General features: G+C 31.7%; 1 protein-coding gene across 3 annotated transcripts in view; it reads right to left on the bottom strand.

Moving 5' to 3' along the window:
- Positions 1 to 224: 224 nt before the first annotated feature.
- Positions 225 to 23,782, bottom strand: part of LOC118192858 (glutamate receptor ionotropic, NMDA 2B-like) — a 152,467-nt gene continuing 128,909 nt past the window's right edge. For 2 of the 3 annotated variants that reach the window (XM_085823174.1, XM_085823173.1), the window contains 4 exons: positions 19,720 to 19,901; positions 14,759 to 14,994; positions 10,661 to 10,854; positions 225 to 5,031 (listed from right to left, as the gene is read on the bottom strand). In XM_085823174.1, coding sequence (XP_085679300.1) covers positions 4,848 to 5,031; positions 10,661 to 10,854; positions 14,759 to 14,994; positions 19,720 to 19,901 — 796 coding nt within the window. In that variant the 3' untranslated portion in view covers positions 225 to 4,847. Of the gene's footprint in view, positions 5,032 to 10,660; positions 10,855 to 13,948; positions 14,069 to 14,758; positions 14,995 to 19,719; positions 19,902 to 23,782 lie in introns of those variants that run through there. The other variant, XM_085823175.1, reaches the window with a different exon arrangement.

A 23,782-nucleotide genomic window follows, 5' to 3' on the forward strand; every position in this document is an offset into this window, starting at 1 on the left:
CTTATAAAAAGAGAAGTATTGTGTCTGAAACTTGTTTGATAGTATAATAATGAATAACTATTATTCTGGATTCGGAAAACTGTAATTATATTGCGTTTTATTCTCAATTCCCACTTAATGATTTTATTCTATAGCATCCATAATAAGACATGAATTATTTAGTTTGCTAGTATTTGAATGTACGATACATGATAAAAAAATAAATGAAGGACAGCACATTTTGAACAAATTGTTTTTATTGATATTAAAAAAATTATTCTCAACTGAAAACATTTATAAGCCACACATATGTTTCATATGTATATGCATATTTATATATGTTCATACATGTACACTTAATCTGCAATAAATAAATGCGCATGCAATATTTCGGCTTAAAAAAGCATCATGCATCATTATGCGTAAACATGCAAGACCCGTTACTACTACTTTGATGTATATCTAATTTTATTTACACATCACTTCTTTCAACAACCTTAAAAAGAGAAAAATGTAGAAGAACAGTCTTCTTTTCTATAGTATAAGCACCATTGTGAACCAGCATTTTTCATTCAAAATGGAGTAAAATTAAGTATTTTATGTTTCATTATATATGATTATGTTATTTAAAGCTGTTTCAAGTCAAGACTAATGAAGAAAATTTGCAGTAAATAAGACTGTTTTTACTATTTATATTAAAATCTAAAGTATTTCGATGACGAATGAATATGTTTACAAGGCAAATATTTAAGTACTCATTTATCGGTATGAATAAAATTACTGGATTTTATAATATAGTTACAGTTCATTGCAAGCAGGGACTTCAAAATTTCCTATAAATATTTCAGTTCATTATTGATTAATACAATACTAATCAGCAACACTCTTCAGCTTGGATTCTTTAAATAAGTCTAAATAGTGTTTCTCTTCATGCTTCATTTAGACTGGATGATAAACTGCATTTTTGCTGCATAAATAAAACAACTTTACTGATTTTTGAATTTAACTTTGGGCTAACCATAAAGAGGAAAATAACACCTTTTATTTGCTATTATTATCCATTGTTATTGCCATTCAGTAACAATATTGTGATAAACATTTCAATGTTTCCATTTGTTAGTTTAATATTTCATGGGAACTAAACATTTTAAGACAAATTTCTTAATTTAATAACTCTAAATAGTGTTTCTCTTCATGCTTCATTTAGACTGGATGATAAACTGCATTTTTGCTGCATAAATAAAACAACTTTACTGATTTTTGAATTTAACTTTGGGCTAACCATAAAGAGGAAAATAACACCTTTTATTTGCTATTATTATCCATTGTTATTGCCATTCAGTAACAATATTGTCATAAACATTTCAATGTTTCCATTTGTTAGTTTAATATTTCATGGGAACTAAACATTTTAAGACAAATTTCTTAATTTAATTTGTTTTCTTTAAAGAGAAATACTTTTGCATTAACCTGACATGAAGACTGTTAAGCAAACTGTTTTTATAAATTAAAATTTCTTTCACTCATGATTACATACATGTAATTCATAATGTTGTTTCTTACGCAGAAACTTCTCTCCATTTTGATATGCTAATTCGCAAGCTAAAAGATTACTAACGTCATCAATAGCAATTAACAAAACTTTTTGGCACACTGAAAAATTTTCAATTTAGGTGATGAAATAGAATGCTATTATGACATAACAGTTTCACAGCTGAGGTTTCAATCAGTTCGAATGATAATAATTTACTTTAGGCAGCTAAAATTCTGCTTGTCAATATCTCGAAATTTAGGTATATGTTTCGATGTTAAATGATATACTTGTTATTTACAATATCTCTATTTTGGGAATTAAAGAAATTGTATCCATCATTCACTTTATAGCATCTAAATATAAACCAAGGAGATAATTATGTTGCTATAGTCGGACATTTAGAGATTGCTAAGTCGAGGAATATTACATTTCCGACATTTTTTTCCAGTGAAAGACTGAAATCATATGTAAAAATACAACATCGATGAATTCAATTCAATAAATGTAAATAATTTTATTAAAAAATTGAACATTTTAATCTTAATGTTTTAAACATTTATTTTCAATTTAACGTTTAAAACTTTACTAATTGTTTTCCTTTAAGTAATTAGAATGTAAATCCTTAGCAAATAATCATAATTAAATAGTATGTCAGATGATCTTGGGTACCATGTAAATTGGAAGCTATATATTTTACATAACAACTAATTAAATTAAACATAACATTCAAAATGATTAATTTATATATAAAGGTATATTTGGATTAAAAGATGATAAAACTCACTAATCATTATATTTCTAACATTAATCATTATATTTCTAACAAAAGAATAAAAACTAAACTTAAAGGAAATCAATTTTTATAATATAACACCCGATAAACTTACAAAGTAATTTAGGATATTTTTAGTGATCTTAAAATCCAAATTAAAATTTTGATCGTGCCTAATGAAAAGTATAAGCTCAAAATATTTTTGTTCCAAAAGAGAGATGAAACATTTCAGGACATTAATCAAAATTTTTTTCATTTAAAATTTATTATTTTAGGATATATATACACTTAAAGTAGTATTTATTAACTGTAAAATAATTTTAGACTATTTTTGTACTTATTTATTCTGTGGCAGTTTATTTGTTTTTTTAATATGATGTTTAAAATTCACATCATAATATGATGTTATTAATACGATGTTTTTAATATAATGTTTAAAATTAATCAATAATTAAAATTTTTTACAAATAAACCTTCATTTCTTCTAGATAACTAAGTACTTACAACAAAATTTGGAACAGTCTTTAATTGAATAAAGAAAAATTGGAGATTTTATTCAACAAGCGTTTTCAATAATCTCTTTGAAAATAAATTCAATATCTTTTTCTATAACCTTTGAGAGAACTACTGTGGCACTGCATAAAATTCATGTTTTTACCATGCTAAGTTATTGCCAAAAAATTATTTTTAACAATGCACATTAATTGTAGTAGCGTTATAGCAATGAAAAACTATCGTTATATTTTATCACAAAATATAATTACACTGATGCTACCAAAAAGAAGCACAAACACTTCTCAATTTGATTAATTTCTATAGGAAATGAAGTATATGGACTAAAATGTTTCATTGACACTCCATTTATAGTCCACTTATAAAGTAAAATATTTAGAATTCTACTTTCAAATGATCAAATACCTTCAGATCTTAAATTTACACCATTTTGAGTACATAGAATATCCATAACGCACTTTCGGATGCGGCAAAAAATGAAAGGCTACCTATATTCATAAAGAAATATTTACTTAAAATAGCTGCTAAAGTGGCATAATAACGAGTATCTATCTATATACTGAAATTGTAAGCAACTTTTAAAAACGGTTTTCTCAAAATGCAACTGAGTCGAAACAAATTGTTACTATGATAAATATAGAATAGTCAGATCTATCTTAAAGACTTAAATTTTTAAAAATATTTAGCAGCAAATTTATAGCAATTCAAATCATAATTAACAAATTAATATTTTAATCACACTGTACATACCATTTTTCACCCCATCCGGTAATAGATAGAAAACACATTAGCTAGCGATTCAATTAAAAATTAATTTCCGCAAACCAGTTATAATAGAGTCAAACGCAATGAAATCTAACTCTCATTAAGAGCTCAAGAAAATGAATTTTCCCGAAGCAGCACATTGAAATTTTGGTTTAAAAGTTAATATTTGATTAGGAAACTTATACATACATTTGAGATTAAAATATTGCTCAAAATATTTAACACCAACTACTCATGAGAAATAAAAATCGCTGAATAATTCCCTATATGCACCAATTAGTTATACGTTTAAAGAGTTTAACAATCTGCTTGAAAGTAAAAAAAAATGTCCTTTCTCAAATAATATATAATTTTAAACATTTTATGGATAATTAAATTATTTTGCATTATAGCTTACATGCGTCACTCATATGCAAACGCTAAATTTCATTCACAATTCTGAATTCTGCATTAAACTTTTCAATTTCAAAATGTTAGAAGAACTGTGACAATTTATATTATTCCATTTAATTTCAACAGAGATTACTGGGAAAAAAATAACTTAGGAAATTTTATGGATGTATTCAGTAATTTATATTCAAAAATATTTTAATTTAAAAATACAGATATTAAATCTGTCAACTAATTATTATTTGCATGGTCTGTTAAGCAACAATACTCAAATAGAATGCAAGAGTTTCTTTTACTGTAGGACCTTTACTCTAATTTTATATATGACGTTTTGCACTTGACATCGACCAGAATATTTAGTGTTTAGTTACATAACAAGAAAATAAGAAACTATTCAATCTCGAAGAAACATCAGCGCATTGCATTTCCTCAATTTTAAATTAAAGATAGCTAATTTATGGATTTTTAATGATGATATAAATCAACTCCTATCAAATGTTAATATAAAATATCTCATAAAATTTACTGCTGTACAAGCATTTCTCATTTAAGCTATCGTTAATAATTGGTTCTCAAAAGCGTAAAAAACACATACAAAATGAACGTTAAAGAACATTACATTTAATTTTCGAGGATAATATATAGACATTTTGAAACCTCTGCTAATATTCCATTTGGCTACAGGCAACTAATACGAATAAAAGAACCCAGAGCTGTAAGAAACATAATGTTAAGAAAATATTCATTTCCTTTGTTTAAAAAAATTACACAAATATATGTAGCTTTTAATCAGAGAACGATAAATTTCAATGCGTCTGCGGTAAAATTCATTTTCTAATGTTAAATCCAGAATCACTGTTCTTTCATGCAAATATCAAATCAATTGTCTGGTGATCATAATACAGTTTCAATCTCTGCTATTTCCATATTAGTGAAGTTTTTGACGTAGTGTGGCCCGTAAGGGTGCAATGGATGAGTTCTGTAAGCAGGTGGAAGTGCAAAATTCGAAAGCTGTGGTTCGTTGCTCTGAAAGTAATTCCTCGTTAGGTCTCGAGGCTTGGCATAATCTGCTGACCATCTGAAAAAGAAAACAGAACGCTAGTTATTATCAAACATAAGTTAAAGAAAGATAATTTATCAAGCGGATTTATGTCAAAGCCGGTTCCTGTTGTTACCGCAGATACAGGGTTTGAATTCTTTTCTTGAAATAACTGCACGTTTTCTCAAGCATTTTAACGCCTCTCATTTGTTAACAACATTAATTAAGCCTCATTTTAACATGCCTTTTACATATAAACATAAGAACTCTAAATGTTGGATAAATACAGTTTCGGTCTTTAAAAAATTTACGTATATCAGAATCCATAAAAATGTTATTCCTTTTAATTGCCTAGCCAAGTTTTTTGATTAGGTTAACAGATATGCTGTTATTACTGATCTCCTGATCTGAAGCTGTTTAGATATCTGAATTAATCCTAAACCTAGTGATCTGAAGCTATCCTCCTGATCCGATGAAACGCATTTTAACCAAATCTAGTATTCAAATTTTATCATAGTTAAGAGGCAGGTGTCAGAGCCTGCCATTCAAAGCCTTGATAACATTACAAGTGATACTAGAATTTTCCAAGCTTTGTCTTAATTTTGATGGAAATAGCACCATGTTCTCTGGTTAACTCGGGTTCAGTTACTTAGTGACTACGAACTTTCGATGGGACTTTTAGCTCATTAAATACCTATATACCGCGAAGACGCATAAAAATTCTACTCAGGGATGCGAATACATCTTCTCAGAGATGCGAATATAGACCCAATGGTATGGAAGTGACACAGCTAATCGCATTATAGACCTTATAAATATGGTTATTAGTGGTATCGATGGCCATATTGAAGAATAAATATACATTTATGCACTAATCTCCATATAACATCGTGATTAGCTTATAAATGTAAATTCATTTTCGCATACGATATGAAATTTGATTACTTTTATAATCCGATTGCCGAGACATTTTTCGCTAAACTTACATTATGCGTTAATAAACACAAGGGGGATATTATTGTACAGAATTTAGATTAGAGTTTTTTTAAGTAAATTAAGTAGGAGAAAATTTAAATTTTTAAGATTTTGAAGCAGACTTTTCACTTTCAAAATCGAAATCCCAATCACTTTTTTTTTCTTCAATGATTAGCTTGTTGAACATTGTTGTATTATCGCTAATCGAAGTTTTCGTAATTTTCTCCCAAAGGCAGGTTTGTCGAACACTGCTGGAACACAAAGTAAAAACACCAATCTCTTAGCTTTTCCAATAATTAGATTAGTCGCTCCTCACGGATTTAGTTCATAGTTAATGAGAACATGTATATTTCTCTTAATTTGTCCAGTCTCTAAAGATAAGGGTAGATTATTTGTTTTCTTGAATGCCATTCAAAACATCAGTTCTTTACTTAGCATACGTAATTACATGTATCAAAGATAGTGACATATATTTTTTATCAATTATTCAGATATTCGTCTTGATCTTCAGTGAGATAATTAGATTTATATTTGTTAGGACTGATTTTCATGCAAAATAACTGTTATTATCTTCTTTTATTCACTGGGATCATACATATTAGAATAAGTTGTCTGAACCTTTCGGCAGGGAATTTTCGCAACAACTATATTCAAAAATGTGCCTGGAACTGACTTGGAAGCGATGTATTTGGAAATGCGAAGTAATAAGTATGTAGCAAATCAGTTTATAATAAAATATCATTTCTCTTGTATTTTATTCGTTTTCAAGACAAGGGAATATAAATACTTGAGATTCGCAACGCGTGTTGCATTGTTAAAATTTTTATATTAACAACAGGGAAAAGTTACTTTGCATGAAAATCAGTCCTAACAAATACAGATCTAATTATATCACTGAAGATCAAGACGAATTTCTGAATAATGATAAAAAATATATGTCACTACCTTTGGTACATGTAATTACGTATGCTAATTAAAGAACTGACGTTTTGAATGGCATTCAAGAAAACAAATAATATTTTGATATTGTTCTTTGTGTAGATCTGCCTTTTTTTTTAAACTAAGGAAACCTATAGACATATTGTTGCAAGATTAATTTGAGAATTGGGATATACAGTTGCTAGATTATTCTATTTATGTTGCTTGATGTATGACTAGATTACAGAACGAAGTGTCTTGTATTCTACATTATCTTACAGACACTTGATAAACATTGTTATATAATGCTGTTATCACATCTAGCCACGCCAGGAGAAACTTTTCTGATAAACAAGTTCTCCTTCTGCTATTGGAGGTTCCTTAGCCGAAGCAATTTCGCTAGAACCGATGCTATTTCGGTTTAGCATTGAGGAATAGTTCAAAATGTTCACCGCGCATGTGATGCACGTCCCGTGGAATGTCTGACTGCACACGTTGTAGTAGATGATGGTGTCTAAAGTACATGCAAAATGAAGAAGAGCAACTAAGTGACTTTCTGTTTAATTGAGACCTAGTTACTACAGAAAGACATAGAGACAAATACAAATGTGTCAGATCTGGTGATTTGAATCAGATTTGGTGGCCATGAAACTAGATCTCCCACGTTCAAGCCAGCTATTCACGTATAGAAGCGCTAAAATGCGAAGAAGTTCTATCATTTTGGAACTACAGTCCATGTAATGTTGCTAAGGGCATGTCATCTCCGAAATCCTTTGATTCCACAGCACGCGCATGCATACCTTGCTATGTGCGGTGAACATTTTGAACACCTTCCTATGTAACGATAATAATTTTTCTATGAATATACCCATGTTCATGTTTCCAATAATTTTTTTCTTGTTCAGGATATGATGTCATACGTTTTTTTCGCGTTTATCTAGAAAGCTATGGGTCGCACGGTTATAATCAGGATTTAGAAGAGAAGAGATAGTTCATAAAGCTTTACCCCCTGAAACAAGAAATGAGGAGTGATGATGTAGTCATGTTGACACTGACTGCAATTCTCAGCAAAGAAATAAAAGTTTTAATTTTGAGAAAAGTAGCTTTAAAAAAACTGTACGTGAAAAAGTATCTTTAATTTAGAAAAGAAGATGTTATTACTGTAAGCATTTATGAGGTTTAAAAAGTTAATCGTACTTATTTATGAATTTTAAAATAATAGGTAAATTACGCTACGTTTTCTTAAAAGCTGCAGTTTTCATTCTCTATGTGTTCATCATTAAATCATAGAGAAAAAAAATATGGCATTCATTACCTTTTCTTCATTTGCATACTAAGTTAGAGAATTTTTTTATTCTTTCTAAGATAACTATAGTAAGAAAAAAACCTTAGTTTGGTAGAGTTTTGAGTATATATGTCATTTCGTTTTTCTGCAACTAAAGAAGACGAACTTATGTTTGACTGCTATTGAAGTTGATAGTATTATTCAAGATTGAGTCTAACCTAAGTTTGCTTTTTTTTGGCTTAATTATAAATTTTACATCGGAGTTTTTACATCTTCTGGTTTGATGTAATAACATATATTTTTTTAATTAATTGTCTAATTTACGCTCACATTTATACACATACATTACATTTAAACAAGTACAAGATCGTTGCCTGACAAAGTTTGACAAAATAACTTTCCATACATAAACATATTACATAAACGATACTTTACAACAGTGGTCTCGAACTTACACTGCACACGGACCAATGCACAATTTGAAAACATTTGACAGGCATCGATCACGAAAAAAAGGCGTGAACTTTTTTTATACAAAAAAAATTTTGTTAGTTAAATAAAAGCATTTTACTAAGTATTTACGAAAACATACGAATAAAAATAACGCAAAGAAAAATATCAAATTTATACTTATATTTTGCTTGAAATCTAAACGTTAGTATCTGCAAGAACTTTCTGTTGGTCACAATTTGGAATTCAAACTCACAACTAAATATTAAATTTTTCAGGCTGGCATTTATTCAACTAATTGTAATATATTGAACACTAAGTAATTTACTTGTAATTTAAATTAATATATACGAAAGTTTCCTAAGAGGGACAAAACTTGAGAATAAATAGTGATAAGCTATTCTTAATCTTTTATTTATGAAATTTTTCTATGATGCAAAACAAAACAAAAAAAATTTTTGTACGTAAATTACTGTAAATATATGTTTTTACTACGCCTTTCTGCTACACCACCTCATGACGTTTCGAATTTCATAAAGTTTGTAATTTTCGAGGGGAATTTCAAAACGTATCATCACAAATTGTAGATACTTATCGACAGTCTGGTTCATTTTGTAGACTTCTGAATTTTTAACTCCTCCCCCCCCCCAAAAAAAATTCTGTTCTCATGTAAATATACTCAAAAACAAAGCTAATATTTTCATTGAGAAAATTCGTAACTTAAGATATTTATCTTTTCACAATTACCAATAAAAATTGACCAAATTTGTATCTTAAAATCTTTGAACAAGATTTATATCACAGTGCAAATTAAGAAGATATACTTATAGATTTTCTGAAGAGTTACGTTTGTTTTGGCAAAGAATATACCGTAAACCTGACTCTAAACCATTAATTTTTCCTTCAAGTTCTTGTCATAATAATAGGAATTAATTTACGGGAAATGTATTCGTAGGCAGCATAAAATTACTTCGAGAGCCGCCAGTTTGACTTTGACACTGCTTTTCTAGAAAACAATATAAATGATTAAAATTAATTTGAGATGTCTACATTGCTAGTTTTAAACAGGCAAATTCAAAGCAGATGCAACATAGTGATGACGGACTGTTTCCTAATTAAGACACAATAACACGCCGAATAAATATTAAGTCAAACAACAAAAATACAAATGTATTTGCATTTGCGGTTTTGCAGCTGAGGATGGTGGTTCGGTAAAACCATCGAAACTAGTCCTGGAAAAGTTTTGTAAATATAACGGTGATTTTTGTTGTTTGACTTCTGAATTAGAGCTATTTCCTGTTAACCTCCTTTTCCTTACGAGGGTCGTGTTGGCGAGGAGACACACAAAGGAGTGATCTAGCCTTCTATTTAACCCTGCGTACAGTTATTTGGGGAATTTTTATATATTCCAAGCGAGGAATCTGGCTGTACCGAGTTTGGAAGGTCTTCATAGGATACCTTGTATGTAATTCCACTAAACAAACTTATGTTTAAAACCTAGACCATTGCTCCAGAATGTTATGATCATTTTTGTTTAAATATAATTAAATTAGACTACATCCCTTATTCTGAGAATTTCTTTAAAATATTTAATAGCATCAAATTGGGCTGCAATCGGTAAATGAAAGTTATGAAAGTATTGGTAAATGAGCTGCAGAAGATAGTTCATTATGTGAAAATACAGGAGTGAACAAATATATGGAAACACCGAAATGAAAACATATTTCTGTGACCGATATGAAGAAAACCGTTGGCATTCATATCAGCTTACAGTCTTCTCGGGATGGATAAATAGAGATCTTGTATGCTTTGCAAGGGAACATTTGATCTACAGTCCAGGTTTTATGACTTCGGCACTACCTTCTCCTCTTACAGGCATTTTGATCACTGATGAGTGGCATTTGAATTGCAGCTCACGCAAAAATACTTTGCCTTTCCTATTGTTTTGGTGCTGACAGAGTTTGCAAGTGTGACATTCCAGTCAGTCACTTTTGCGGCTGTAAACCTCTTGTCAAATGATTTTAAAAAAAAATAACTTACTCTTTAAATGTTGGCGAATTAAGGGCGCCTTGTATACTGGCTTCCAACTGACGTATCTTTAATTTTGCCATATCCAGCTCATGACGAGTTTTCCACAACTGTGTGTCGCAAACTGGATCTTTGCACCGGTGGTGTCTCAGCATATCTGTAGCTTCATAAACAGCACCTCGAAAACTCAGCGATTTGCCCATACTCTGTAAATTAGAATACAAATTGTGTTACCTTTTGAAGAAAAAAGGAGTTATAGGAAAATATTAGCAGACATTTAAACCAAAATTAGTGAAATTATACGAGAAGGGCAAGATGTGTGACTAAAGAAGTTTTCCATTTTCATAAATGTATATAAAAAAACATTTCCTAATACATTTTCAGCAATATAACGAATTTTGCAATCTGTAAAATGGCAAAATTATCTACATATACTCTGAATACACTGCTCGATATTGAAAATGCACTACCAAGAAGGAGTGGTCAGAAATTTATGCTAATTTTAGAGTAGACGCACGTTACTGAGTTATGTGAATGATGTGAAATGCGCAGCTCTCCGACGCACGTGAAGTAAGATATAACAGAAAGAACGTGCAGAATGGGCAATATTCGTGTCGTTGTTTCTGCCAGACGACTTATCGAAGAAAGTTGAGATTTGTCCCGGAGAATACGCGTAATAGGAGAGAAAGCCAGGCCGCCGTCAACGAAGGCACTTCCAGCAGATAGACGATTTTACGAGGGGTATGGTGATCGGACTGAGAAGGGCGGGTTGGTCCTTACATAGGGATTGAGAAGGGAGGGTTGGTCTGAGAAGGGCGGGCGGGTTGGTCGCAGCTGATACCCACATGCGAGCACGGTGCATCGGCTATGGCGAACATGGTTGGAACGAGGAAATATGGAAGGAGCAGTGCAGGTGCAGCCAGAGTGACGTCAGCACGCGTGGATCGACGCATCAGCCGACAAGCTGTGGCGGTCTCGCAAGTTACTTGTACTGCGATTTTGCAGCATGTGCAAGATACCCTGGATGTTCCCGTGTCACCAGAACCATTTCCCGTCGATTGAACGTGGCCTGCACTCACGGCGCCGTTAAGAAGACTGCCCCTGACCCCACAGCATAGACGCCAACGTTTAGAATGGTGTCGGACTGGAGCAATGTGGATGACAGAATGGCGAAACGTCGTGTTCTCAGATGAGTCACGCTTCTGTTTATCCAGTGACAGTCGCCGCATACGTGTGTGTCGTCGGCGTGGAGACAGAACTAATCTGGCTATAACTGTGGAACGCCCCACCGCGTGACAACGTGGCATAATGTTTGGGGCGCTATTGCCTACGCTTCCAGGTCACCTCTAGTTCGTATTCAAGGCACTATGATGGCCCAACGATACTTGGATAATGTACTGCGGCCGGTGGCAATCCTCCACCTTCAGCGGCCCTGAATGCAATTTTTCAGAAGGATAACGCCCAACCACACAGTGCTCGCATCTGCAAACATTCTCTGCAAGGTATACAGGTGTTTCCCTGGCCACCGTACTCTCCTGACCTGTCACCAATGGAGCATGTGTGGGATGTGATTGGACGCCGTTTGCAGACTCTGCCCCTGCCTCGTTCAGAAGATGAACTGTGGCAAATGGTTGAAAGGGAATGGAGAGCCATCCCTCAGGACACCATCCGCATTCTTTTTTACTCTATGCCTAGACGTGTTTCTTCGTGCATCGCTGTCCGCGGTGGTTCTACATCCTACTGAGCCGACGCCGTTCTCGCTCTGTATTCTGACTATCATTTTGAAATGAGAAAAATATTTATTAGTGTAATACTATATTTTAGGCTTTATTGGTTAATTATACTTTAAACCTACATATGAAAGCTTTCCCAAAGTAAATGCATTATTATTTTAAATAATGAAATATGTTATGATTAATAAAATTTAACTACAATTATAAACAAAATTTAGAGTATTATATTTTTCTGTTTGGGAACTATTTTTTACTGCGGTATGAAACGCAATTTAGATCGCACTTTTTATTTTAGTTGTATAGTTTTAAAAGCTCAGTTCCTTAATGTTTGAAGTACGGAATAAAAATATAGGGTTATTAATATTCTAATTAATAAAAAATTATTTTTTAAATTATAATTTGCTACTGAAATATATAATTAAAATTATTTTCGCTTTTTAAATATTTTGTAACTACAAAGTACAATAGCTCAAAAAAATCTTACTAATTCTATCTTTAAAAGTTTAGTTGTATTAGATCATTAAGGTGTAGCTTAAGCATAAAAGTGCTCCATACGTAAATTATTTCAGATCCACAGAATAATTACTTGTTATAAAGCAGAGAATCGATATTATTCTCTCAACATTGAAACTTTATAGATAACATTTTATTGCTACTCATTGTAAAAAATTATGTTTTATAGCAATATATTTTTATTTTGTATCTCTGTCATTATGGCCTGTTCCAGGTGAGAAGGAAGGAGAAATAGCAACAACTCACACTTCGGTTTGATCTTCTGGACTATTATCTCCCGTATGAATATGGAACAAACTAAGAGTATATTTTGTAAAGAAGTATATTAATGAATGTATATATAAAACCAAATAAAGCTTTGTATATGATTATTATCATACTTGGTTTACTTGCCATTTAAGGTAATCCCTGAAATTTTAAATCAAATTAAAATATTCATTTATTGGACTTTAATTCATGCTACTGAAAGGTTTATTTGTTTAGGAAAATATATGCTGATTTGCATAAATGCGGGATGACTCCCCTTGCTTCACATAATTTTCTCGGAAGCTCCACGATACTTTATAATATTTTCATGTTATTAAGATATCTTCTTCCTCCTGTTCTTATGCTTTCGTGGTATAATGGGAAGCATACTTGACGAATATTCGTGAGGTCTAGGGTTCGAGTTCCGGCGAAGACACTGCACATTTTTCACGTCTCCAGTTTCAAAATAGTCTAATGACTCTAAAACTGGGACCCGAACTAAAAAGGTGGTGGACGATAGTTCGTCACCACCAATATTTGGCGACTGGGTTTCCTAATCCCTAGTCGCTCTTTAAAATGGGAAGTATATGAGGTATTTTCTCGTTCATTTCCGCATGCATAGTTTGCTATAAAATTTGCTTAAACCTTTGCTGAGCGAATGGGAAGAAACAAGGCAGAATAAAAAGTAATCAGCATAAAGACTGTTGTTAATGAAACTTGATCTCACATCATGAATGACCGGAAATTTTAATGAAATGAGAAATATTTGTTTAGAGAAATGTTTATTAGGTAACTTCAAATGTATTACAAGGTATTTTCTCCCTCCTTTCCACATGCCTTCATGGTATAATTGGAAGCATATTCGACACTTATTCGATAGGTTCAGGGTTCGAGTCCCGGCTAGGGTATTCCACATGTTTCATGTCTTCTGTTTTAAAAACAAAAAACCTAATGAGTCTACAGTCTGATACAATATACTTGTAATAAATTCATATAATATAAAGTGATGGATGATTCAAAATATATCAGAGTAAATAATGAATAGGGATATAGTAGAATTCGAAACGTTATTTATTTGCTGGAAACATTCTTATCCATTCGAGAATGTTGATCTGTATAAAGATCTTCTAAAGCTTATCCTCATCAGTTTTCGAATGTTACTTAACTGATGTTGCTAACTCTTCTTATAAATGCAGTTTATTTTTGTAAGTAAGAAGTTTCTAGTATCCGCATGCACACATATCACGAGGAGCTCAAATGGATGGATAAAATGGCTAGAGCCGTTTGTAGAACACTCTTCGGCAAAAAGAACAGGTCAATATATTTGTTCAAAATCTTCGGATATTTACCTCGGTGTTATTTGACAAAATAATATCAGCATGCAGATAGGGGCGAGAAAATATATTTCGTTCTTCACATAGAGGAATATCTAACGAACTAAACTTTGTAACATTTGTAGATTAATTTAATTTCACAGCTATCGAATGTTTACATGTTGAAGTTGGAAGTACTGTAATAGATTTTGGAACTTAATAAATATATAATTTGATGAAAAATATGCACTTAATTCTAATTTTAAGAAAATTTGTAAATAATTTAAAAATCCCCATTTACTTACAAGACTTATAAGAGTGAAGCAATCACCAGTGTCTTTTTTGGCAAGATGTTTTCTTATATACTTGAAATAAATATGTTCTAATAGTAACACTAAGATGGTGAATAAAACTCCACAACCTAATAGAAGAAACGCACTCATGAACTGGTTCACATCTAACGGTTTGCTTACATTCCGTTTATTCCTTGTCGGTTTACAAGCACCTTGAAGCCAAAACCTTTGCAACCGCTCAAGGTCACCTGAAAGAGATTAAATCATTGAAAAGCATGTGCAACATTTAAAAGAACTGCACTGATAAAGTCACTGGCATAAACAAGTAATAGTTAGCAAAGTTATATATATATATATATATATATATACATACATACATAATGCATCTTTTGTCTCGTTCACTGTGCAGAGATGTATGGCCATTAATGATTCGAAAAAAAGATTTCATAGTACGTGTACATATCATAAAACGTTCTTAAAGTTATACTAAATAATGCACATTTGGATGCGAACTATGGTCATATGGAATTCTGAAGTAATTTCTAAGGTAATGCTCTAAACCTCTGCTTCAATCGTAACTCGAGTGCAAAACTTTTGAGTTGCCGGATTAATCAAAATTCTGTACAAACAGAGATATTGAAGTGATTTTACTTTTAAAATTCCTTATATTTGCATAAATATGTACTTCCTTCGAAACAAAGTTAATTTTTACGTAATGAATAAAATCAAATATTGACTCCCTAAATGCTGCGCTGTCCAAAGTTCAAGTGATATTTCGCAGTAAAGGAGACTTATTTTTCGGATATATCAGGGCATGAATACCTTAAAGATATATTAAGCAAAATATGAACTGTAGACAGGAAAAATGGCTTAAGATTTGAATTCTGATCTAGAGAACGAGAGATTTGAAACTGTTTTGCAGCTCATGCACAACCTTTTCGGAGTTTAATAAAATTCGTGCAGCGTGTATGCAAGATATTTTGTGAAAGAATACATGCAGTTCCTTAGATAGCTAAAAGAGGCCTAGCAATTAGAGAAGATGTCTGCCGATAACATCGCGGCAAAATCATCGCTGGCGAAAACGTCGGGGAGAAAACAACGCAATGCGAAAACGTTATGCTACAAAACATCGTGGGAGAAAACATTGCAAAACATCGCAGTTCTAAAACATCGTGGTACAAAATATCGTCGTCGAAAATAAAGCGGTTCAAAAACTTCTCAGTTTAGAAACATCGTTTTCGAAAATATCGCGGTAAAAAATAAAGCATCGACAAATCATCGCAGGACGATAACATCGCAGACCTGCTTTTAGCAGGCTTTAGTAATTGTAAATGGATATTCCCATATTGATTTGTGAGCGCGATATGGAAAGAAAGATAATTTTTACTTTCGTATTTTTTAAAAACTAATAAATTTTTGCTGAAAAAGTAAGAAGGAAACTTAATACTTAAGAATAAACTGAAGCAGAACAAGAAATAAATTTCATTATAAGAGTATTAGATTGACAAAAGTGAAGAAATTAATCTCATAATTAGCAATTTTTCATAGATAAGGTCACACAGTTACAAAGCTTCCTTTTTCTAAACATTTTTATATTATACTTTTAATGAAAAATTACCAGTAAAAACTTTATAAAAATGATTTATTAATGATCTTTGTTAGCTAACTATGTCAGTTTAAAATTCTATTAAGTGCTATAAGTTGCCTTAATTTTCTATGCTGAAATTTCCTTCTTACGTTTTCAGCAAAAATTTATTAGTTAATAAAAATATTAAAGTAAAGATTAGCCTTCTTTCCATCTTACCCTCAATCATTATGGAAACATCCATTTACAATTATTAAAGCCTGAAAAAAGCATGTCTGCGATGTTATCGTCATGCGATGATTTGTAGATACTTTATTTTTTACCACGATATTTTCGACGACGATGTTTTTAAACTGCGAAATTTTTTAACCGCTTTGTTTTGGACGACGATATTTTGAATCACGATGTTTTAGAACTGCGATGGTTTCTCCCACGATGTTTTGTATCACGACGTTTTCGCCTTGCGTTGTTTTCTCCGCGACGTTTTCGTCCGCGATGTTTTCGGCTGTAACCTTAGAGAAGTAGATCTAAATATTAGTAAATCTTTATAGTTTCAGTTAAATGTAGCTTAGTATCTTCTATACGGAACTTTTATAGTTTTCTTCATATCTGCTTAGCTCCAAGCCAATTTCGCTTTGAATGCTCTACAGTGTATTCATACACCTTTGAGGCGTCTGATTCAACTAAGTTTCAATAAAATATATTCTTATCTTTAAGATACATGGAAAATCAATGGAAAATGAATATCTCATGAACTCAATAAATAAAGAAATTCAAACTCGTTTCCCAAGCAAATTAAGCCATGCTAATAAGCATCTAATGTTAAACTATTTTAACATAAATATTTTCAATATAATATAGTTTCAATAATAATGCTATCCTAACGTTGCGCATATTCATTAAAGAACGTCAGTTATAAATATATTGTATTCTTATAATGATGTATTTTAGCCAAGAAAGACTTAAATTCTCTATAATGGAATGGATAGTGTTATATAATTACGGTTGAGCAATCTTGGGTTATTTGCCTGAGGAAAGGGTCGTTCAAATAATTTCATAAAAGCTATTTAAAATATTATGGCTATTTTTGTATTAATTGCATGTTTATAAACTTTTGATGCCATCCGACGTGAAACAAGTATTCTGCTTAAAAACGCTTGTCGCTAAAGCTTCATTTCTGAAATGCTGGAGTGCTGAAACAGTTTTAGCCATAGAAATAAAAACACAATTTCCAATCATCAATTGATTGGCTGAAATACAGTCTAGTTTCTAAGTACATTAGCTCTGTGCTTCAATGGCAGAATGCCTCCGTTCATAGGAGTAATCTTGAAGAGTGGATTTTATATATACGTCCGCTAGCCGAATTATTTCTACCAAGAGATATCTGAAACACTTTTCCTTTTTAATTATTTTCTTCATGTCTTTAGTTGGCTTATTTTATTTTAACATTTTTTAATGTTAGTGCAATTAGAGATTTTCTTAGCTGCGACATTTTTTTCGGAATGACTGAAGGCTCATCCATGTTTGTAATGAAATTTATGGCTTACTTCTATTAATTTTATTTTATGAATGTGCCCTTCTATCATTTTGCGGTGGTTAAGACATTGATATTAGTATTATTATTTTGGGATATTTAAGATATTCTTATTCACACATAGGTTGTCCTTGGATAATTGATAAGAATTACCTATCTTTAAATAAAAAAACTATTTTATTTGACTTAGAAAAGTGAAAAACAGATTACATCTTAGCAAGGTAGCTAAAATTTGATATTATTAATACTTCCGGTTTTAAATGTTTTGTTATCTGAGAACGGAGAAGCATATGAGAGCTATCTTAACTTGTGATGTCATCTAAAGGACCTTTATAAGACAATCTTGATAATATTTCACATTACAAATAGGTAAAACCATTAAAACTTTCGTGCTTTCAGCCCGTTACTCAGGATTCGAATCCGGGTCTAATTATCAGTGTCTGGTGATCCCATTAATCAAACAAACCATTGATGGACCTCTTGGGTTCTGATAGGGTAATGAATGAATCATAATATAAGAAATTCATTTGGTTGTTATTTAAGAAAATTTCTTATGTTACCTTTATTAGCACACATTTATATGAAAAGCCCATGAATGGCATTACTAAAACTCCTGATTTAGTAGCGTGGTCTGTGATGGAATCCATGTGAAAAGCCACATGCATAGAATGTTTCGTGACGTCCTTACCCCTTAAAAGTGAATACGAACCAGTACTTTTGTTAAGTTTGTCATTAAGACATAATTTCCTTTAAGATAGCTTTTATATGCTTTGTTACCTTAAAAAAGAAGTATGCGAGACTTTAAAAATTTATGACAAGCCATACAGAATTACAGGTGACTCTACTGAACTTCCAGAAGCACGTATGGATGCATGGTAGGTACATACGAATGCACAGTACGTATGGATGCACGATTTCAGAGTATGCACGTATGGATGCAGAGTAGGCACGTATGGATTTAGAGCCGGAGTAGATATGTATAGATGTACATTTTTGGCAACTTGAAGCAATAGTTTTTCAAAGATGTTGTGGAATAATTATGCGATATAAAACTGGCACAAGAGTAATTTTACGAAGACGATGTTACACTACAGGAGAGCGATGCAAGTGATAACAATGCCTATTTGTTTAAATAATTTTCACAAACCACGCAAAGGCTGTTTAGATTAAGCATTTTACAAGAAAATTTCGTTCTTATTCCATGTTGCACATTTGCGTTGAGAGTAGAGGAAAGATTTTAAATGCTTAGGCTTCAAAGGCGTAATAGAATTTCAAGATGATATGCATAATTTCCAATTAATGCATACCTTAGACTATAGTTCATTATCTTAGAATAGGTTGTTGTATAGAATGCTATGGTTATTACATTAAACCATGCCATGGTCAAACATTATCACTGTAATCAGAGCAATGAAACTACAATATTACTCTAGGCTGTGCCCCTCTTCCAAAAAGAATATAGGATATATCAAGTCAAAGAACCCAAAGAGGAATTTCATGAATATTCGAATTTGCAGATGGTAGATTACTAGAATGTTCGACGAATTTGTCGATTACCTAAAACGTTAATTGTTTCATCAATTATTTTGTAATATGATATATGTTGTGCCTGTAATGATACCTTACTCTTTATTCAATAAAACTTTACAGTTATTTGTGAATGATATCTATCTACTAAAGTAATTAAGAAGTAGAAAATTCTAAACTATTATGATATGGGTAATTACTATCTCTCTAATATGTAAAAATATTCTATGATTTAATATTTTTTCTCTGATTACTTTTGTAAATGTTGACTTTCTTATAAATTATGAGTATAGTAAGGGACAATAAATAGAATAAAAAACGCTTTACCATTTTCTCTGTACTGTATCATAGCTCTGTTAAACATACTGAGATACTTGGATTTCTTTGGAAGTGCAAAACCATAGCCGGTCATAGCATACCACGTCCCGACCGTTAAAAGTCGGCATTCGTTGTCTTGCCCAGCAAGATATTCAAGAACAGTAGCATCATATATGAAGGCATCCAAATCACTGAAAATCACATTTAGATTGAAAACCATCTTTTACAGAAACAAAGAATGCATATTTTTAAATTAATCACCAAATAATGTGGTAATTCTTATTTTAGTTCAAACCTATGTTAAACTAAATTATGAGCAATCAATAAAACACCATTCTTTCTTACTAAAATTTCTTAATTCTCTAAAAATAAATATTGATGACTTTTCTTCTTAAATATTTCTGTAAAATAAATTTTACACATAACATATTTTTTCACAAAAAATTATTTATGAATAGCGTTTTCCTTGCCTTAATTTTAGCTCAACTACACATCAACAAATTAGAGTTTTTGTAATTGCAGCTATGAATATTCTTATAGTAATTTCGGCACTCGTGCTCAAACTGTAACATAAAAGGTTCCATGAACCTCGCATTGCGTAATCACAAAACGAACAAGTATAAGTGTATATAATGCATACTTTAAATTTAAAAAAAAATATTTGGATGATTTTCCGTGAAGGTATTTTTTGATATTAATGAAGCATACGTCTTTAAGGAAAAAAATAACTCTTTTGCTCTAACGTTTTGTTCAAAAATTAATGTTTCAAGGAATGATAATATTCGAAATTGAATTTAAGCTTATGTTAACAGTAGCAATATAATTCATTCTGAAACTCTACCAGGACAAGAGAATTATACCTGAAAAAATATGCGTCAATGATAGTCATTTTATTAGAAGAATTTGAAATACGATTATCTTATAATATTATAAACATTAAGATTAGTATCTTAATGTTTTCAAGATAATAAATTAGTTGATATTAGATTTGACTACAAAACTTTCAAATGGAAAGTATAGAATTACAATGATATAATCAATGAAAATTTATTTAAAGAGCAATTAATTTTATCATTTGCATTAACAGTATTAGTGGTCAGCTATTTTAGTCTCTGTAGAGTGTTTGAGTGCCTTCTACGATTTACGCATTTAGAGATATTAATTTAAGACAATTTTGAAAGTTTTCCAACCGAAAGTCTATTTATGCCCAATGTTATGCCTAACGTCTCAAATCTTATAAAAGGAGAGTTTAATTATAGCAGTCAAAGTTTAAACGGAATTCTACCATCCGTTATAAAGTAACAGTGCGTATCGGAAATGCACTAAAATTTGCAACAAAACTCAGGAACTCTACGTCTGTGATGACTTCGTGGTTTAATAAGGCACCATTTAGCAAGACGAAACAAACATTTATTAAATATATAATTCAAAGCATAATATAATAGTTACTCAGAGCAGTACGTCGCTCCTACCGCATAGTACAATCTACTACCTTCCTCTTCCGAGGCTAACATGCAACTCCTAATAAATACATTAACCCTTCTCGAAGAAGACCTACCTGCGCCAAGCATGCTCTGTTGATCGCCAAACAGTCGCCAGATGTCACACCCCCGTCGTAAGATTGTTGTTGATATTATTTACAAATCAATCAGCAATCTGGAAACTAAAATCTAGCAACTGTTTGCGATCAACGTGAAAAAGAAAAAAAAACTACATATACTTTTATACATTCTCTCCTAATTTTCAAATCTCAATTACTATAGACATACCTCAATTTACTACATAAACATAGATAACACATTTTTATATATAAACATAGATAAATCATTTTTAACTTCACTTGTTCCGAACCTTATTATTATTGTAACAATTTATCAATTCTTAATTCAAAGAAACCAAGTTGATATTTTCTTTTATAAACATGTTAAAATATACCCTAGTATTATTCCAATGATGACAGTAAAATTATTAAGTTTCTTATATATATATATAATTATATTCTTAACATTCCTTTTAATTAATGATGCTGCAGCATGATTTAAATCCTTGGGAGACAAATATCTAAATTTACCACTTACCTCGAATATTTGTTATCCAATAATTTCTCTATCTATTTCAAATTACATAAACATCTTATTTGCACAAAATTGTAAAATGATTATGAAAAGCAAAGAAACTATCTAATTATTAACTATACAAAATGTTCGTGAAGATGAACAGTAAATTAATGTTCAAAGTTCACAAGTGGGAAGTCTGGATAATGCATCCGCGTTTGACAGTTTTTTTCCAGGGCAATGTTCTATTTCGAGATTATATTTCTGCAAAGCTATGGCCCATCGTTGTAATTTGGACGATTGCGGAGCATTTTCTCACTATAAAGGCTAGAGGATTATGATCAGTCACAATTTTCACCGATGAACCGAATATCCAAGGTTCAAACTTCTTCAATGCCCATACTATAGCATAAGCTTCACGCTCTATAGTCGGCCAGCTCTGTTGAGGTTTCGATAATTTCTTGCCTGCGTAGCAGATGGGAAATTGCTTCTCTCCCCTTTGCTGTGACAAACATGCACCTATTCCGATTTGGGATGCATCAGAATGAATGACAAACGGATCCTGCAGTGTTGGGGTGATCAGCTCCGTTGACATCGCTAATCGTTCCTTCAGTTGTTGAAATGTTGACTCATGAATTTCTTTCCATTCGAGTATTTCCGGTTGTTTATTTTTCGTGAGTTCTGTGAGTGGGTAGGCGATCTCTGCATACCCTGGGATATAATCGCGATAATAATTACATAGTCCTAACAGACTTTTAAGATCTCTTTTCGTTTTCGGCGTTTCCAGCTTCTTGATTGCCTCTATTTTCTCGGGATCTGGTTGATGTTTTCCTGATCCAATGATGTGTCCTAAATATTTAATTTGAGGTTTTGCAAACGAACATTTCTTCGAATTGATAGTAAATCCAAGTGATTCTAATTTGGTAAAAACTTTATCCAGATGTTGGAGATGAGTGTCGAAATCCGTGGAAAATATAGCTATGTCATCAATATAGGCTCTTGAAAATTGTTGAAATTCTTTCAGCACGTTATTCATTACTCTCTGAAAAGTTGCTGCTGCGTTCCTTAATCCAAAGGGTAGCACTTTAAACTGATATTGACCTCGATGAGTTTTGAACGATGTGTACTTTTTACTTTGTTCCTCCATGGGAATTGCCCAATATCCTTTCAGCAAATCTAAAGTTGTTATGACGTTGGCTCTTCCTATACTGTACATTAAATCAATGGCATTTTGCATAGGAAAGTCATCTGGCTTCGTCACTGCATTCAAAGCTCGATAATCTAAGCACAATCTGATATCTCCATTTTTTTTTGCTTACACAAACTACTGGATGAGCTATTTCTGCATTACTTTCTTCTATTAGTCCCGATTTCAATAATTCTTCTACTTCTTCATCGACCTTGGGTTTCAATGCTTCAGGAATCCTATAAATGTAAGGTTTCTTCCTCTCCATATTGGGTATTAATCTAATTTTATGAGCTTCAACTTTAGCTATTTTCAGCTTTCCGGTGAATAGTGTTCGGTGTTTGTTGATAAGAGCTATCAATTTTCTTCTCTGCTGCGGATTCAAATTTTCTAAATTCAGATTTGCATCTATTTTAAAATCTTCCAGGGGGGTCGAGAGATCTTTTCCTGGTAAAGTTATAATTTCTCCAAATTCTTCTTCATTTTCAAATATCACTCCAACTGCATTGACACTAGCTTGGAATTTTCTAATTTTATTTGCATGAACATGTTTGATCTTTCCATCAGGTAGTTTTACTTTATAGGAATGAGGTGGGCAATGATTCACGATTTCTCCTGGACCAGTCCATCGGGCATAGAGTTTGTTATTTGAATCTGGTATGAGTAAATAAACTTGTTCTCCGATTTTGAAATTTTTTGGTATTGATCTCCGATTAAAGTACTCAGCATATTTTTGTTGTTTATCACTTGCAATTAAATTGGCTTGTTCGGCTGCTTGTTCTAACCTTATTTTTAAAAGTTGTAAGTAATCCACTGCCGATTCACTTAGATT

Source organism: Stegodyphus dumicola, chromosome 9 (assembly GCF_044657685.1).
Source record: "Stegodyphus dumicola isolate Sdum_Otavi_A_Nest chromosome 9, ASM4465768v1".
Lineage (NCBI taxonomy): Eukaryota > Metazoa > Arthropoda > Arachnida > Araneae > Eresidae > Stegodyphus > Stegodyphus dumicola.